We start from the raw sequence: 19,894 nt of genomic DNA on the forward strand, positions 1-19,894 counted from the left end.
GCTCTAAAGCTGCTCCACAAACCCCCTAACCACTTCTAGTCAGTCCTGAGCTTCTGTACAAGTAGCAAAACTCATACTTCTATCCTTTATACTAAAGAGTTCAAAGTAAATCATGGACCTTGGATACAACTGCACAAAGTAGACTTGCATGCTTCGTTAAACAAACATTAACCAGGATCCACAGGATTTTCACATGCTAATGACGTAATATTAAGATAGGGATTAATGTCTTTAAAAGTTCATACTGATGAGGTTTAGGTAATAATTACAAGTGGAAACTTGCCATAGGTCACAAAGGTGCCATCTTAATCCCTGCATCTCAAACCACTAAGAAATTAAAACTTCATAAAATCCACCCTTGCAATGAATCCAATGATAGATTGTTTCTATCATCATATTGAAATGCTCCTTTCCATCCTCCTCTGCTTGGTTAACTCAGATTTTCCTTCCTGGCAGTTGTGTGAAAGGGGTTTTTCTTCTAACATAATAATAAAACCACAAGGAAACAATAAATCATGTTCATTTTTAATAAACGGTATATACACAAATCAGTACACAAGAACTTTTTCAAAGAATTTTGCATGGAGATTTGCATTATAAAATGTCAGAGCTTTGTCATTTAAAGGGCAGAAAATACTATAAATAGATAGTTGCTAAATTGCGACTCAACTGATTTTTATATTTAAAAAGAATATCTATCAAACTGTCCCAAATTATTCAGGAAGAAAGTTGTGGATGTCTCTGCAGTTCTTGGAGACATTTTGTTACATCAATCAGCTCAGTTATTCCATTTCAAAATTACCAGTACATCCAATTTTAAACTGCAGAATGCCTAACACACAGGGGCATGGACTTATATACATAAACTCCAAGTCATTATTCTCCAAATCTGATTTTAACCATATTTTATGTCAGTACACAAAACATTGAAACTCTTTTCAACTAAATCTTCTTAGATCTGCAATGAATAGATTAAACAAGGAATGCAGTGGTCAATAAGAAATCCTTCAAATATTCTCATTAATTAATCTGTAAACTTCAAATGGTAAGCAAACACCTTAGTTTGAGTTGAAGGGTTCTTACAGAATGGAGTTAACTCAGGCTTGATTGGAGCTTTTAAACAAGAAGCTGGACAATATCAACAGATCTTCCCTTTGGAACTATCAGACATGGGGGATAATTTTGTCTTGTTCAATTAAGGACACTGAATGGTCTTCACCGTACAGGTTAGAGTGATCCTGTACAAAAGTTATTAAACTGATCCAAAAGAAAGGTTTGCATGGCTAAAATGCTACACATAATCTTGAACGGGCAGTGGAAACAATTCAGAAAGCTTACTGATGAGAAGAGTTGAGGTCTTGCTATCTCACCACTCACCTGTAAAATGAGGAAGTTCAGTAGTGTGAAAATATCATCTAAGTTTGTGTACATGATGTTTGATTTGGTGTGATACAAAACCCCTTCAAGAATGAAAAATGTAAATGCTGACAAATTTGGAAATAAATTCAAATTAGGATCAAAATGCGCAATCAAGTATAGAAATTGTGAAACTGTATTGCTTTTTTCCCTCATTTAAGAAATATCTAATACATGTTAAAGGGCACTGGATGCTATCAGGCATAGAGTTAGAGAAATTGTACTTAATAAAGAACAGGGCTCTACTTAGCACACTCCCTCTCATGAGAAGTTAAATGGTATGTGATTTGCATTAATTGACCATTCAATATTTCATTCAGTCTCTGAATTTTTTTCTCCTTGTCTGGAAAGTAACACAAGTCACACAGCTGGCAGAAAATAATGGGGAAAGCAACCTAAAAAACGAAGTAAGCAATATTTGCCAAACAGTACAGCATTTAACTAGTTTTGCGTTACATTTGTTGGTAGAGATGCTATTGGCACCTTGTCAATTGTCAAAGGAATTTTCAAACTGTGGTATTAAGTTATATAAAAGTAACAAAGATTTATAGACATCAAACAACTACACATCGCCCAAGTTAGACAAAAAACAACCAGTTTGTGGTGAAAAATTAAAGTTCAGTTCTCACAGTTAGCAAGTTTGCTTCAAGCTTCATTTAAAAGAATTATGTGATTCTTTTAAAGAATTAAAAAGATACACATACTTAAACTTTCAAAACTAGATTATTCTCCTGTTACTTATCTGGTGTATTCACATCCTCAAGAGCTCAGTCCTCAACTACTTTGCTGTCTTCAATTCCTGCTCTAACCACACTCGACCAGCTTATGCAGCACCCTTGGACCACACATTAAAAATGTTCCCAATGGTAGCTATAATTGGCATAAAAATTGCATGCAACACCCTTAGTTTGAGTTGAAGGGTTCTTACAGAATGGATTTAGCTCAGGCTTGGTTGGACCTTTTAAATGAGAAGCTGGACAGTATCAAGAGATCTTCCCTTTGGATCTATTAGACATGGGGGAATAATTTTGTCTTGTTCAACATCTGACTGTGGTCCAGAAATGAAAATTAAGACTTCAGTTTCTGCAAGTAGTTTCCCAATTAGACAAATTCTCTGAATGGTATACGTTCTCCCCACACAGTGCCCAAACCAATAGTTAGGCCCAAAGCATTAAAAACCATCCAGGTGGTGAAACTCCTTCTTGTACGGACTTCATCCAGAATTGGAGAGTTTCAGTGTGAAGCCATGTTCATTTACAAATGTTCCTTTCTGTCTGGTCCAATCTGAATTACAAAAAATATGAAAATGTTACACCAAGTTCAAAAAAAAACTTTTTATACCAGAGCTATGGCTTGAATGATACGATATTATGTGACTGCAGGAAAATAGTTTTTGGAATATAGGACATGGAGAGGAAGATGGAAGACAAGTTTCAAAAGATATTCCTCAACTTGTGTAGGCCTGTAGAAAATGCTATAAATACAGAGGGTCAGAGGCACCCTGGCAATCTTGCGTAGTAGGTACATGGTAAATCACACACCACTGAGGAAATTAAATCTATTGAAAACATGACCACTTAATACAAAATGCCACAAACACTCCCAAACATACTTAGCACTCACTGAAGTCAGCACTTAGCTGCTGGTATTGGGTAGTACAGACTAAGGTCAGCTCATTCTGAGGAGTAAAGAAATGAAGCCAACATTTGAATTGAGCAAAGTCTTGACACACTAATTCATAAACAAACAGAATAAAGTTATGGAGTCACAACATTGTCATGTGCAATAGCCCAGCTGCTATAAATGGGCACAGTTGCTTCATAAATTTAAATAGCAACCCAAAATTATTCACATTATAAAAGTTAGACTCAAAGTCTCAAGGATCTGGCAGACTATTCTTAGAAGTTGGTGACCATTGCTAGCTTCCCTTCTATTCTAACTGGAGAACTGCCAGTGGGTTGTGTGCAATTACCAGTTTCTTCATTCTAGTCCTGCACCTGAGCAGTCAACAGCCAGAATTGCTTATGCAAACATTCATCACAGTTGTTTTTATTCAAAGCAAAAAACTCACTGCTTAAATCAAACAATAAAAACATTAAAAAATAAATTAAAAAAAAAATTGTCCAGCCAAGCTGGATGTTAGGATGTCCTCTTTATATTGTCATGATTGCTACTGCTGAGATTAAGTTTGTGTTTTTCTAGCCAGAGCTCTGCCAGTTGCTGTGTGGAGCCATAAGTGGAGGCTTTGGAGGCCATGCACATTTTGTATTGTTTTGCTTTCAGATTTGGGTCACAATAGATTGGGTGGTAGATATGAACACTTCCAATTTCTTGACTCCTGAATGGTTTTAAACCAACTTCGATGAATCTGTTGAAGAGATCCACATCTTCCATGCCCCAGCCCTGGATTGAGACATCAAAGCCACCAGCCAGCAAAAGATCACTTTTGTAAATACAAGTGATCCCAAACCCATAGTTTCTCCAGAATCCGCTCTGTATTGTGAAGGCATAATTGTCATTGGGAACTTTCCCTGCGTGTACAATCTTTGGGTCATATTGGGTAAAAATAATTGGAAAGTATGCCCCTTTCCCTGGCTCAGCATTATCCCTGCAGCGCTGCAGAAAATCCACTGTAAAAATCAGGTCAACATCACAAAACAAGAGAAGGGAATCATTGCTAAATTGAGCAGCTCCAAATTGCAGAGCAAGAGCCCTGGAAAACTCATTAGCTACTGGGAAAAGCTGGACCTCTGCTTTGGGGTACTTTAGCTGATAATTTCTCAACAGTTCTACTTGTTTAGTTTTGTCTGGATTTGAATCTGAGTTGAATAACAAAATAACTAGTTTTACGTTTTGATTTGAAACCAGACAAGTTCTTTCAAAGTTTTCCATGAATCTTGCAAACATTTCAAACCTGCCAGACAGTGGGACCAAAATGTTGATTTTCTTATCTTTGGGCTCCTTGGTTCCAACTTTAGTGGTTCCCAGTTGGAAAGGTGCAAATATTTTGAGGGGGTTTGAGAGGAAGGAGAGAGATCGTGAGTTACTGTTAATTGCATTAGCCAAATCTTTGGCATTAATTTCTTCACGTTCAGCAAACTGGATTTTGCTGAAAGTTTGCTGCAAGTAAGCATGTCTCCTCACAGGAACAGTCATCTTTTTGCCCTTGTGTTTTTTATAGAGAAGTAGTAGGTCAAGTACATATTCTGCTCCATACATAGGGTTAACCCTTCGATAACCATACTGAATTTCTTTGAAGTCAATGATTCGACCTCTGCTCTTGGCATTTGCATTGATCATCTCCATCACCTGCATAATAATGTCATCTAAAGCTTCTTTTTGAGATGAATCTATCCCTCTCCTTGGGGGCTGGCCATCAAAAGCTGAAAAAAGATATTTCCCTGTCATGAACTCCCATTCCAATACCTCTTCCCTGTGCTGAGGTTGGAACCGCATGAATGAAGGGGGGATTCCCAACTGAAGGTCATCTTTGTGAAGTCTGGAGTTGCTATATCGTCCCATCAGCACAATCTCTCGATGAAGCTGGATCGTGCGATAACGAAGCTCTGCAATCTTGCGGCTCAGCATGTAGCTATGTAGCCGGTACTGATATTCGGGACTCTTGTTGGGATGGAGAGTGATTGCCCGCTGGATTTTGCTGTTATGTAGATCTTGGATGTAACCTTTTTTGTTTTGTTCATAATTTTCATAAAACAACTGCTGCATCTGCACAAGTAAAAAAGGAAAAAATATTCAACACAAGTGCATGTATGGACTTAAAAAACACGCTTTCTCCACGTTACCTGTAAAGACTTGTATTTTTTATTTTTCACTATTTTTAATTGAAATACATTTCGAAATGAGAAGAACCATTCTAAAACCAAAGATTGCTGAAGAGATGCTGCATGTTTTAAAAGAGAGGAACCTGATACTCATTTAGGGATAATTGCTCAATAGGAACCCTCTAAAATTGATGGTGCAAGATTCTGCAATGGAAATGTGACTGTCAAACAAAAGGATGGTTAGATTTTCTCTGGTCGGAGAGGTCATTACCTGTGTGGTGCAAATGTTACTTGCCACTTATTAGCCCAAACCTGAATGTTCCATTGCAGTCACTGATTGCCTCAGTATCAAGGGATTTGCAGATGGAATATAAGACTGTGGAATCATCAGTAAAGAATTACCCCAAAGAACTCAGTCCTTGTTATGCACTGGTTAGTGTGCCTGTCTCAGGGCCAGAAATTCCAGGATCAATTCCCATCCGCCCTGGAGGTGTGTCACAGCATATCCAAACAGGTTGATTGCGTTAGCTATGCCAAACAACTCTTGGGATTGAGATGGCTAGTCTCTAATAATCACAATCATTTTCCTTACCATTCAGTATGTCTCCTCAATGATAAAACGTTAGTATGTGTTACAGTCAATATTCTGGGGACCTGGGTTTAAATCCCACCATGGCAAATGGTGGCATTCAAATTCAATAAATACCTGGAATTAAGAATTACTGACGACTGTGAGTCACCGCTGTCAGAGAAATCCACCTGATTAATAATGTCCTTCAGGGAAGGAAACCTACCATCTTCACTTTGTCTAGTCAACTCCAGACCCAAAGCAATGCGGCTGACTCTTAAATACCTCTGAAACAACCCAGTAAGTCACTCATATGTATCAATCACTAGAGAATCTACATAGTTACTGCATTTGCTGTTTGAGTTCATGTATTTCTGGATATCAGAGTGTCTCACAGAAAAAATAACAAAATGAAATTCACAGCTGACCTTGGAGGAATCTGTGTGGGTGAGCTCACAGCACAGGAACCGGTAAGTGCATAGTTTTTAATGTGTAACCTTGTTGTAAGTCTGCAGTAGTGAATAGAGTGGGTCCTTTCTGTATTATGATTAGATTAGATTGGATTCCCTACAGTGTGGAAACAGGCCCTTCGGCCCAACCAGTCCACACCGACCCCCCGAAGAGTAACCCACCAAGACCCATTTCCCTCTGACTAATGCACCTAACACTATGGGCAATTTAATAGATTAGATTACTTACTTACAGTGTGAAAACAGGCCCTTCGGCCCAACCAGTCCACACCAACCCTCCGAAGAGCAACCCACCCAGACCCATTCCCCTACATTTACCCCTTCATCTAACACTACAGGCAATTTAGCATGGCCAATTCACCTGACCTGCACATCTTTGGACTGTGGGAGGAAACCGGAGCACCCAGAGGAAACCCATGCAGACATGGGGAGAATGTGCAAACCACTGAGCCACCGTGCTGCCCTGTTTTATTGAATTTGTCTCGATTAAATATTAAAAATATAATCCAGAGCACTGTTTTTAGGGCAAAAAGATGGTGCTATTTTCTGGGTCTGTAGATTCTGAAGGAACAAGGATGGCCTTTAGTACAGTGATAGGCTCTTCCTGTTGGATGTGGGAATTTAGGGAGTGTTCCCATGTTATTGTTGATTATGTCTGCATTAGGTGTGTTTGGTTGCAAATTCGATCAGATTGCATGGATCAGTGGGAGTGACAGTTTGAAGCAATGAGGAATTCACAGGAGCTAGGCAGTATGATGGATGGCAGTTATAGGAAGGGAGAAAAGCTACAGATACAGTCAGGTAGACGGGTTAACTCCAGGAAAGGTTGGAGGGGTAGGAAGGTAGTACAGGAATCTCCTGTGGCTATCCCCATTTCAAACAAGTATGCTGTCTTGGAAAACGTAGGGGGTGGTGGACTCTCAGGGGAGAGTAGCGCAAACCACCAAGTTTCTGGTATCGAGACAGATTCTAATGTAATGAGGATATGTCAGGATCTAAGCAATTGGTTGTGATAGGAGACTCTCCAGTCAGAGGCACAGACAGATGTTTCTGCGGACAGCAGTGAAAAATCAGAATTGTGTGTTGCCTCCCTGATGCCAGGATCAAGGATGTCTCAGAGAGGGTGCAGAATGTTTTCAAAGGGGAGAGGGACCAGCAAGAGGTCATTGTGTACATTGGAACTAATGAAATAGGAAGGGAGAATATACAATGTTAGGCAGGAATTTTAAAATGAGGTCCTTGAGGATAATAATATCTAGATTACTCCTGGTACTATGAGCTAGGCAGGAACAGAAGGATAGAACAGATGAATGAGGAGCTGATACATGGGAGAAGGGTTCACATTTTTTGGATCATTGGAATCTCTTCTGGGGTAGAAGCGATCTGTACAAGAAGGATGAATTGCATCTGAATTAGAAGGGGACTAACTTACAGGCAAGGAGACTTGCTAGAGCTGCTCAGGAGGATTTAAACTAGTACGGTTGGAGGTGGGGGACCCAGGGAAATAGTGAGGAAAGAGATCAGTCTGGTACAGACAGAAAGAAAGCAGAGAACAAGGTAGGATTGATAAACTGTGTTTATTTCAATGAAAGAGGCCTAACAGGGAAGGCAGATGCACTCAGGTTAGGAACATGGAACTGGGGTATCATAGCAATTACAAAAATGTTGCTCAGGGATGGACAGGAGGGGCAGCTTAATGTTCCAGGATACAAATGCTATAGGAAGGATAGAAAGGGAGGCGAGTGGCGTTTTTGATAAGGGATAGTATTACAGCTGTACTTAGGGAGGGTATTCCAGGGAAGTTATTTGGGTGGAACTGAGAAATAAGAAAGGGATGATCACCTTATAGGGTCACCATATTGACCCCCTAATAGTCAGCGGGAAATTGAGAAACAAATTTGAGAGGAGATTTCAGCTATCAGTAGGAATAATAGGGTGGCTATGGTAGATTTTAAATTTTCCAAACATAGATTAGGACTGCCATAGTGTGAAGGGTTTTGATGGAGAAGAATTTGTTAAGTGTGTACAAGAAAATTTTCTTATTGAACATGTGGATGCACCTACTTGAGAAGGTGCAAAACTTGACCTACTCTTGGGAAATAAGGCAGGGCAGATGACTGAGGTGTCAGTGGGGTTGCACTTTGGGGCTAGCAATCATAATTCTATTAGTTTTAAAACAGTGATGGAAAAGGACAAACTGGATTTAAAAGTCGAAGTTTTAAATTGGAGGAACGCTCATTTTGATGGTATTAGTCAAGACCTTTTAAAAGGTCGACTGGGGGCAGATGCTCGCAGGTAAAGGGATAGCTGGAAAATGGGAATCCTTCAAAAATGAAATAATGAGAGTCCAGATACAATATATTCTTGTTAAGAGTGAAAGGCAGGTAGGTGTAGTGAATGCTGGATGACTACAGAAGTTGAGGTATTGATTAAGAAAAAGGAGGAAACATGTGACAGATATAGACAGGAGAGATCAGGTGAATTCTTAGCAGAGTATAAAGGAGTACACTTAAGAGGGAAACCAGGAGGGGAGAAAAGGGAACAGGAGATAGGGTTAAGGAGAATCCAAAGAATTTTTATAAATACATTAAGGACAAAAGGGTAACTAGGGAGAGAATAGGGGTCCTCCAAGATCAGCAAGGCAGCCTGGAGTGGAACCACAAGGGACAGTGGAGATACTAAACAAATACCTTGCATCAGTGTTTATGGTGAAGGACATGGAAGATATAGAAAGTGACATCTTGAAAAATGTCCATATTACAGAGGTGATGGTGCTGGATGTCTTGAAATGCATAAAAGTGGATAAATCTCCAGGCCCAGATCAGGTGTACCCTAGAACTCTGTGGGAAGCTAGGGAAGTGATTGCTGGGCCTCTTACTGAGATATTAGTAGTATTGATAGTCATAGGTTAGGTACCGGATGACTGGAGGTTGGCTAACTTGGTACCACTATTTAAGGAAGGTGGTAAAGAAAAGCCAGGGAACAACAGGCCAGTGAGCCTGACATCAGTGGTGGGCAAGTTGTTGGAGGGAATCCTGAGGAACAGGGTTTACAAGTATTTGGAAAGGCAAGGGCTGATTAGAGATAGTCAGCATGGCTTTATACATGGGAAATCATGTCGCACAACTTGATTGAGTTTTTTGAAGAAGTAACAAAGAGAATTGATGAGGGCAGAGCAGTGGACGTGATCTGCATGGACATCAGTAAGGCATTTGTCAAGGGAGACTGGTTAGCAAGGTTAGATCAGATAGAATACAGGGAGAACTAATCATTTGCATACAGAACTGCCTCCAAGGTAGAAGACAGAGGGTGGTGATGAAGGGCTGCTTTTCAGACAGGAAGACTGTGAGCAGTGGTGTGCCAAAAGGATCAGAACTGGGTCCACTACTTTTTGTCATTTATATAAATGATTTGGATGAGAAAATAGGTGGTATAGTTAGCAAGTTGGAGGTGTAGTGGACAGCAAAGAGTTTAATTTATACAAATAGGAGGTGTTGCATTTTGGAAAAGCAAATCAGAGCAGGAAATATGCACTTAAATGGCAACTCCTAGGGAGTGTTGCTGAACAAAGGGACCTTGAAGTGCAGGTTCATAGCTCCTTGAAAGTAGAGTTGCAGTTAGATAGCATAGTGAAGGCGGCATTTGGTATGCTTTCCTTTATTGGTCAGAGCATTGAGTCTATTGAGTTGGGAGGACATGTTGGAGCTGTATAGTTCATTGGTTGGGCCAATTTTGGAATATTGCGTGCAATTCTCTTTCGGATTGGAAGGATGTTGTGAAACTTGAAAGGGTTCAGAAAAGATTTATAAGGACGTTACCAAGGTTGGAGGTTTGAGCTGTAGGGAGTGGCTGAACAGGCTGGGGCTGTTTTCCATGGAGCGTCAGAGGCTGAGGGGTGACCTGGTGGAGGTTTATAAAATCATGAGGGGCATGGATAGGATAAATGGACAAAGTATTTTCCCTGGGGTGGGGACGTCCAGAACTAGAGGGCATAAGTTTAGGGTGAGAGGGGAAAGATATAAAAGAGACCTAAGGGGCAACTTTTTCACACAGAGGGTGGGGTGTGTATGGAATGAGCTGCCAGAGGAAGTGGTGGAGGCTGGTACAATTGCAACATTTAAAAGGCATCTGGATGGGTATATGAATAGAAAGGGTTTAGCGGGATATGGACAGAGTGCTGGCAAATGGGACTAGCTTAAGTTAGGATATCTGGTCGGCATAGAAGAGTTGGACCAAAGGGTCTGTTTCAGTGCTGTTGTCTCTATGACTCAATGTCTTAAATAAGTGAAACCGGATGCACTACCTGTAATTGACTTAGGCACCAGAAACAACAGTAGCAAAACTGCTGTCAACCCTGCAGCATCCTCTTTACTAACACTGGGGGTTCGTGCCAAGATTAGAAGAGCTGTCTCAAATTAGTAAAGCAACAACATGACATAATAAAAACAAAGAAATGCAGATGATTGGGAAAACATTAACTTTTCTCTTCACAGATGTCGCCAGACCTACTGCATTTCGGTTTTTGTCTGTTAACAGTCTAAGAGACAAAACAAAACTGCAGATGTTGGAACCCAAAATAGACAGGCAGGAGGCTAGAAGAACACAGCAAGCCAGGCAGCATCAGGAGATGCAGAAGTCAGCATTTCGGGGGTAACCCTTCTTCAGGAGCGGGGGTGAGTATGGGGGGAGCTGCAGATAAAGGGAGAGGCAGGGGCAGAGTGGTGAGGTGGGGATAGGTGAAGACAGGTTAAAGGTACGACCTGGTTGGTCAATGGGAGGCATGAATCCGGTTGGTGGCAGGGAGGAGTAGAAGGGAGGGGTGGAAGGGAGGAGGAGGAGCTGGGAAGGGTGCCAGGGAATGGACAAAGAACAAAACAAATTTACAACCCACAAACAGGCCTCTCGATCCTACAAGCCTGAGCCGATCCAAATCCACTGTCTAAACCGGTCGCCCAATTCCTAAGCATGTGTACCCCTCTGCTCCCCACCTACTCATGCACCTGTCCAGATGCACCTTAAATAAATCTACTGCACCTGCCTCTACTACCTCTGCTGGCAACGCGTTCCAGGCATCTACCACCACCCTCTGTGTAAAGTACTTGCTGCGTGTATCCCCCTTAAACTTTCCACCTCTCACTTTGAAAGTGTGATCTCTCATTATTGAATCTCTCACCCTGGGAAAAAAAAACTCTACCCTGTATATACCCTTCAATCAGGTTTCCCCCCTCAAATCTCATTTTTTCTAATGAAAATGATCCTAACCCACTCAACCTGTCTTCATAGCTCGCACCTTCCATATAGGCAACATCTTTGTAAACCTTCTCTGCACCCTCTCCCAAAGCATCTACATCCTTTTGGTAATGTGGCAACCAGAACCGTACACAGTATTCTAATTGGTTCAGTCACAAAGTCTTATATAATTTTAAGATGACCTGCCAGCTCTTATACTCAATATCCCGGTATCCACCTATTTCAAGCAACTTACTTTTCCTCTCCCTCAGTCATCCAGACAGCCATCCGCTGCCACGCCTCCATTCCCCACTCCACCACTCTAAACCCCCCCTCTCTAAACTCCCCCCCCAATGCAATAAAGACAGAGTCCCTCTTGTCTTCACCTACCACTCCACCAGTCTCCACATCCAACGCATCATCCTCAAAAACCTCCGTCAAATCCAATTAGACCCCACCACCAGGAACATCTTCCCTTCCCCACCCCTCTCTGCCTTTCACAAGTACATTCTCTTTGACAGTCCTTGGTTTACACCACCCCCGCCACTGAACCCCCAGGTACCTTTCCCTGCAACCAGAAAAAATGCAAAGCCTGCCAGTATACCACCCTCCTCACCTCGATCCAGGGTCTCAAACAGTCCTTCCAGGTGAGACAGAGGTTCACCGGCCTCTCTTCCAACCTAGTTTACTGCATCAGGTCCTCCTGATGTGGTCTTCTCTACATCGGGGAGACTGAATGTAAATTTGGAGAATGGTTCGCTGAGCATCTCAACCGGGCCCGAAGGAGCTGACTGGACTTCCCAGTCACTGCCCATTTCAAATCTCCTAACCACTCCCTGTCCGACATGACCATCCTTGGCCTCCTCCACCGCCAAAACAAACCACACTGCAAATTGGAGGAACATCATCATGATGACTCAGTGGTTAGCACTGCTGCCTCACTGCATCAGGGCCTCAGGTTCGATTGCAGTCTCAGGCGATTGTCTGTGGGGAGTTTGCACATTCTCCGTGTCTGCATGGGTTTCCTCTGGGTGCTCTGGTTTCCTCCCACAGTCCAAAGATGGTGATTTAGGTTAGGTGATTTAGCTATGCTATATTGCCCATAGCGTTAGGTGCATTAGTCAGAGGGAGGTTGGTCTGGGTGGGTTACTCTTTGGAGGGTCGATGTGGACTGGTTGGGCCGAAGGGCCTGTTTCCACACTGTAGGTAATCTCATCTAATATTCCGCTTGTGCACCCTACAGCACAGAGGACTCAACATCGAGTTCTGCAATTTCAAAATAACCTCCATGCCATCCCCTGACTCCCTTCCCAGACCCTACCACCAACCAAATTCATTCCTCCCATTGATCCACCAGCTCGTACCCTCTTCACTTATCCCCACTTCACCACCCTGCCCCCGCCTCCCCATTTATCTGCAGCTCCCCCTACACCCAAAGTCCTGAAGAAGGGTTACCCCTGAATCGGTGACTTCTGCACCTCCTGATACTGCCTAGCCAACAGTCTGAGCTAGCCATTTTCATGGAAGCATACCTTATAGAATGTCCCAGACACCATCATCACCATTTTGTCCTACTGGTAGGACAGATCCATCAGTACAGTTAGGAAGGAGTTGCCCTGGGAGTCTTCAACATTGACTCTGGAGTCAATGAAGTCTCATGGCATCAGATTAAACATAGGCAAGGAAACCTCCTGCTGATTATTGCAGATTATCCTCCCTCAACTGATTTATCAGTGCTCTTCCATGTTGAATAACATTTAGAGGGAGCACCAAAGGTGCAGAATATACTCTGGGTAAGGGATTTCAAATATTCACAGCTAAGAGTGGCTCAGCAGTTGCTGCTAGGCTAGGTTTGCAGCAGGTGGTGAAAGAACCAGCATGAGGGTAAAACATACTTGACCTCACCCTCACCATTCTCCCTTCTACACATGCAACTGTTATACTAGATGGCAAAGATGAACAAATCTAGCAACTCAAGACTGGGTGCTGTGGGCTGTCAAAAGTAGAATGATATTTCAATGCAATCGGACGGCCCCAGCATAACCGCCCACTCTACCATTACAATCAAGCTAGGGGACCAACCCTGGCCCAATGCAGAGTGTAGTAGGGCACACCAGGGACTGCACGAGGATTTATGCCAACCCAGTGAAGCTACCAAACATGATGATCCAATTCAGCATCCTTTATTTGTCCCCAGCATCACAGATGCCAAACTTTAGTCAATTTGATTCATTCTAAGTGATATCAGGTTGTGGATATTGGACTTGAGTCAAATTGGCTCCAGGACATCTCTGAAGGAGTTACTCAGTGAAATGTCCTTGTCCCAATCACCTTCGGTTGCTTCATCAATAACCTCCCCTCCATTATAATGTCAGAAGTGTGGAAATATATCAATGATTGCACAATGTTTGTGATTCCTCATATATTGAAGCAGTCCATGTTCAAGTGCAAGACAACAATATCCAGGCTTGGGCTGAAACGTGGCAAGAAAAATTTATGCCACAGACATCCCATACAATGATCATCTCCAATAAGAGACAATGTAACCACTGTCCCTTGGAATTTTCAAGAATGTTGCCAGGGTTGGAAAGTTGGAGCTATAGGAAGAGGCCAAATAGGCTGGCCTGTTTCCCGAGAGTGTCGGAAGCGGAATGGTGACCTTCTGAAAAGTTTATAAAATCATAAGGGGCATGGATAGGGTAAATAGACATAGACGTTTTCATGGAGTGGGGGAAGTCCAGAACTAGAGGGTATATGTTTATGGTGAAAGGGGAAAGATTTAGAAGGGACTTCAGGGGCAAATCTTTCACATAAAATGTGGTGCACGTATGGAATGAGTTGGTAGAGAAAGTGGTGGAGGCTGGTACAATTACAACATTTAAAAGGCACCTGGATGGGTATATGGATAGGAAGGGTTGAGGGAGATATGGGCCAAGTGCTGGCAAATGGGACTAGATTAGTGGGTTTTGAGAAGTTTGTAGCTCGGGTTGAGGTTTTGGATGTAGGTTTGCTCACTGAGCTGGTAGGTTCGTTTTCAGATGTTTCATCACCATACTAGGTAACATCTTCAGTGAGCCTCCGGATGAAGCACTGGTGGTGTAGCCCACTTTCTATTTGTAGGTTTGGGTTGGTAATGTCATTTCCTGTGGTGATATCATTTCGTGTTCTTTTTCTCAGGGGGTGGTAAATGGGATCCAAGTCAAATGTGTTTGTTGATAAGAGTTCCAATTGGAATGCTATGCTTCTTGGAATTCTTGTGCATGTCTCTGTTTGGCTTGTCCGAGGATGGATATGTTGTCCCAATCGAAGTGGTGCCCTTCCTTATCCGTATGTAAGGATTCAGGTGAGATTGGGTCATGTTGTTTAGTGGTGAGTTGATGTTCACGTATCCTGGTGGCTAGTTTTTTGCCTGTTTGTCCAATGTAGTGTCTGTCACAGTTCTTGCAAGGTATTTTGTAAATGACACTACTCAGGCCCCTTGGCATCATGGTAGCCCACAAACCCACCAACACACTAAAACAACAACTAATGAACTTGAAAGACCCTATACAAACAAGCAAAACTAATGCCATTTACAAAATACCTTGCAAGAACTGTAACAAGCAAAACATTGGACAAACAGGCAGAAAACTAGCCACCAGGATACATGAACATCAACTAGCCACAAAAAGACATGACCCATTCTCATTAATATCCTTACATATGGATGAGGAAGGACACCACTTCGACTGGGACAATACATCCATCCTAGGACAAACCAAACAGAGTTCGAGGCACAAGAAGTCCTCAAAGTATGGCATTCCAACCAGAACTCTTATCAACAAATACATTTGACTTGGATTCCATTTACCACCGCCTGAGAAAAAGAACACAAAGTGACATCACCACAGAAAATGACATCACCAACCCAAAGAAACCCAAACATATAAATAGAAAGTGGGCTACACCACCAGTGCTTCATCTGGAGGCTCACTGAAGATATTACCTAGTGTGGTGACGAAATGTCTGAAATCAAACCTTCCAGCTCAGTGAACAAACCTACATCTGGGACTACATTAATTTAGGATAGCTGGTTGGCATGGATGAATTGGATTAATGGGTCTGCTTCCATGCTGTACATCTCTATGAATTGCCCACTATCAACATGCCACAGATTACCAGTGAGCAGAAATTGAACTGGACTTACCATAACGAATAGTGGCTAAAAGAGTGGGTCATAGGCTAGGAATACTGCAGGAAGTAATTCACCTCCTGATTCCCTGAAGTCTGTTCAAGGCACAAGTCAGCAGTGTGATGGAATACTTCCCATTTGCCTGGATGATTGGAGCCCCAATAATATACCATAAGCTTGACATCCCGCAGGATGAAGCAGCCTGCTTGACTGGCACCATATCCATAAGCATCCATTCCATCCACCAGCAATGCTCAGTAGTAGCAGTATGTAATGCAAAAAATTACCCAAATCCTTAGACATCACTTTTCTAACCCATGACCCACTTCCATCAAAAAGGATAAGGGCAACTGATACATGGGAACTCCACAACCTGTAAGTTCCCCTCCAAGCCACTCACGACACTGACTTTTTTCATTGTTGCTGAGTCAAAAGCTTGGAATTTCCTAATAGGATTGTGGGTCAACCCATCACAGGTTGACTGCTACAGTTCAAGAAGGCAGCTCACCACCAATACCTTAAGGGCAACCAGATATATGTAATAAATGCTGGTATATCAGCAATGTTCATATCCCACAACTGAATTAAAACAAACAATTTGGGATTCAGATTTAAAATGCGATGAATTTTGGTTAGTTCAATTATAATACCTTAAAAAGGTCAGAGCACTATTTTTCCATGTAATAGACTAAATGTTCTGTTGTTAAGATTGTTTGCAGCCTATGTGCATATAGTACAGCAATTAACCACCACAGTAATCAACTGCAAAATGCAAACACACTATTAAGCCAGGTTTTATTCTGGAATCTGACTTGTGCAGTATCATAACACCAAGCAAAGGTCCAAATTCCATTGACTTTAATTTTGCTTGGGTTTTGATAATAATCAATCAAATGTTGCCTTTTTGTTGAGAAAGCAGGCTCACCTCAGTATTCAAGCAAATGGTTGAACAAAGGCTGCAATAAACTCTGGAGTCAAGTGATTCTGGCAGAAACCAAACTGAGTATTGGTGAGCTGGCTTTTTGCAGGCACTGCTTTTCCAGCAGTGTTAATGAGAGTAGACTTATGGGGTGCCAACTGACCAGACAGTAGCTGACTTTTTTGTTGACTAGTTAGGACTTCAATTTTCAGCAATTTGCGGTAGATGCTAATTTGGCCATGCTGAAACAGGTTGACTAGAGATTAGCTAGTTCTTAAATCTTAAGGACTACGACAAAAGGTTATTGGCTCCCATTGCCTATGCGGCATCTAGTCTGTTGAGACATTTCTTGACATCAGAGTAAATCAAAATCATTACAGTACATTTAAACCCAAGTGACAAATTTAAATAGCCTTGTTTAATATTCAAGAGATTAGACATTAGGTCAGGACTTCACTGAAACATTACTGTATCAGCCTCTGGTCAAAACAATTAGTCTATCATATAGATGAAGTGTTGGGACCTGGCTGATAAATAGGGAATTGGTGAAGGTACAGGGGTTACATCTCCTCTGTTGAATATTCTAGTGTGGTGCAAATAGAGAGCAGTGGGACACTTACTGTGTCTTTCTTATTATTGCGTGGCATGGTAGTGGGAGTGCAGGCCTTAGGGAGTACAGAAGTGCCAGAAGAGGGATGGACAATTTAGAGAATTTCTGGTCAACAAAAAGGTACACTTTTTCACACAATTATCTCATACCAAAACAAATGATATGGATAAACTGGCAGATTAGCACAACTCTGACTCCCTCCTTTCAACTTCCTATTTGATGAAAATGGGTCTATGTTTTTTGTCGAAATTGGTTAACAATCTATTCCCAGAAATAGATAGGTTGAGGAAGGTGAATAACTTAAAAGCAAAGTAGGTGCAAATTTGAATCCACTTTAATTTTAGGGAAAGAAAGCAACATCAATACATCACCACCACACTGGAAAACAAAGTATAGACCAGACTAGGGGACATAGTAAAAGTATTCATGAAGAGCACCACGTGACCAAGCTTTCATGCAAAATTGACCACAATTCTAAAACTAAATTTTTATTTCAATTTTAAAATCAATTCGTTTTGTGTTATTTCATAAAATTGAATAAGTGAAGGTGGCAAAGTCTGTGGATGAGCTGGGGAGGGGGCTATATGACCAAACGTTTATCTCAACCTGTCCTATTTTGTCATCACTAATTTGAAGTCACCAAGGATTTTGTTTCATTTAAGTTACTCCCGGTTTATTGTGGTTTCTCGCATCACTTCAAACGGTTTCATGACAGTTTGCTGATTTGACTGAGGATTACAGCAATGATTCCAAATATTATGAAGAAGCAGAGCTCTAAAAGCTATTGCTACCAAATAAACTTGTTGGACTATAACCTGGTGTTGTGAGATTAACTTTGTCCACCCAGGTCAACATTATGCCCAAATATTACATAAAGGGAATATATATTGAACAGCCAAATGTATAGCGACATGACACCAGATTTCGCAGAACCTTTTAAAAAGCCATGGCCAGTCAATTTCAGTGCAATTGCTGGAATTATGGAAACATCTTGAACACAAACCATTCATTCTGAGGATAATGGTGCAATCAGGAGTCAAGATTGGTTACTCCTGAATGTGAATCTCTAGCATTGCAGAGTAGCTATTATTTTATGAAACTTGGTCATTCCTTTTTAAAAACAAACAGCCTGGTCAGGGATGTTGTGATACATCTCTGGAGCAAATGAAACTTGAATCTACCACTACATCACACTACCACTTTACCACTAAAGTAGCTTTCCCCATTCTCCAGCTGCATTGATTTCAGGTAGGCCTGCTACTTAACTTAATAATTATGTATCCAAGGACAGTACAAGAACCAACTCTTTAAGGCTTGAGTGCCATGTAAAACGAGATATCAGTCCTTAGCACCAACGTCCCCTTTCTAGTGCAATACCCGTTCTTTCTAGTATTTGGCAACATGCCCATAAACACTGCTGCCAAAGTGAAAATTCTGGGTCCCACTCTGTAAACTCCTCAGACATGGACATGATATTTCAGACTGCTGCATCTGAGTGGCAAGACTTCTCTTCCTGCACTGCCTTAACCAAGAAGTTTGCAAATTTAAATTGGCATTTAAATGCTGTTGGCTGTTGCTGCAGAGTTCGGCTTTAGAACACCATTAACATTTCTCAATGGTTAATGTTTGAAGTAGTTAATGCCATGGGTCTTAACCACATGACTGCAGTAACCTTTGAAAGCTAAAGCTATAAATCCAGCATGTGCTTGACTGAGCAGCTCGAAGATACCAAACTTGTACAAAGTGACTACCCCTACTCGTTACCTTAGTACCTCTTTACAAGTCCTCACGGTTGGAGTATTCCAACTGCTTGACTGGCGTTTGAACCATATAGATGTTTCACTTTCACCAATGCCATTTGCTTACAACCATTACAGGTTCTGCTGGATAAAAGGTTAACACGAACTTTATTATTGACTAACAAGTGTTAATGAAGTTAAAGTACATTCAACATGGAATAATGCCACATATTTGTTACACTCAGATGAAGCTTCCCAAATCAGTCCATGAGGTGTAACTGAAATTTAAACAGCAATTAAAGTCACTGTGTCCCTTGGAAACATTCCCATTAAAATTCCTGTTTCCATTTCAAACAGAAATCATTCTGATGCTCAAAGGACTAATCTCCTGTAATTATGTCATTACAGTGTTTAGCAGCTGCAATGAGGTAGTTTCAGTTAGTGTGACAAGTCAATATTGGCAGCTTCTTCCATAATCATAGAATAGGTTTTTAAAAAATAAATGGAAACAGATTGCATATATGCAAATCCAAGTTTGTATAGACAAAAACACAACTTTGAAGGCTTTGAGGGATCTGTCAGAAGATTCTAAGTCTTACTTGAGTATACAGTCCAATGCAGTACTGAGGAAATCCTGTCTGAGATTCACTGTGCTCAAATTGCCTGCTGCAATTTCTGCAGTGATAAAATATACTCCAAAATATTGTCAAGCATTACCTGCATTGAAACATCTCTTTAAAAAAAAAGACACCCATTGGTAAATAGTGAAAACTCAGAATTTGAGCAAATGAAAAATGAAAAAAGGTTTGCTAGCACTCTTCGGGGGGGTTTAAACTAATTTGGCAGGGGGATGGGATCCGGACTTGTAGTCCAGCAAGTAGGTTAGCTGTTTGTCAGGATGTCCAAGAATGTAGGGAGGCTGTGGAGAAGGTAGCACTGACAGGGAATACTTGCGGACACAGAGATGGGTTCAAGTGTGTATACTTCAAC

General features: G+C 41.4%; 1 protein-coding gene across 2 annotated transcripts in view; it reads right to left on the reverse strand.

Annotated features, from left to right (window-relative positions):
• Positions 1 to 504: 504 nt before the first annotated feature.
• The window catches only part of chsy1 (chondroitin sulfate synthase 1), a 33,352-nt gene continuing 13,962 nt past the window's right edge, over positions 505 to 19,894 (reverse strand). The window contains exons 2-3 of one of the 2 annotated variants that reach the window (XM_043677670.1): positions 4,331 to 5,142; positions 505 to 2,700 (exon numbers count right to left, since the gene is read on the reverse strand). In XM_043677670.1, coding sequence (XP_043533605.1) covers positions 2,667 to 2,700; positions 4,331 to 5,142 — 846 coding nt within the window. In that variant the 3' untranslated portion in view covers positions 505 to 2,666. Of the gene's footprint in view, positions 5,143 to 19,894 lie in introns of both variants that reach the window. The other variant, XM_043677669.1, reaches the window with a different exon arrangement.

The sequence above is a fragment of the Chiloscyllium plagiosum genome, chromosome 36, assembly GCF_004010195.1.
Source record: "Chiloscyllium plagiosum isolate BGI_BamShark_2017 chromosome 36, ASM401019v2, whole genome shotgun sequence".
Lineage (NCBI taxonomy): Eukaryota > Metazoa > Chordata > Chondrichthyes > Orectolobiformes > Hemiscylliidae > Chiloscyllium > Chiloscyllium plagiosum.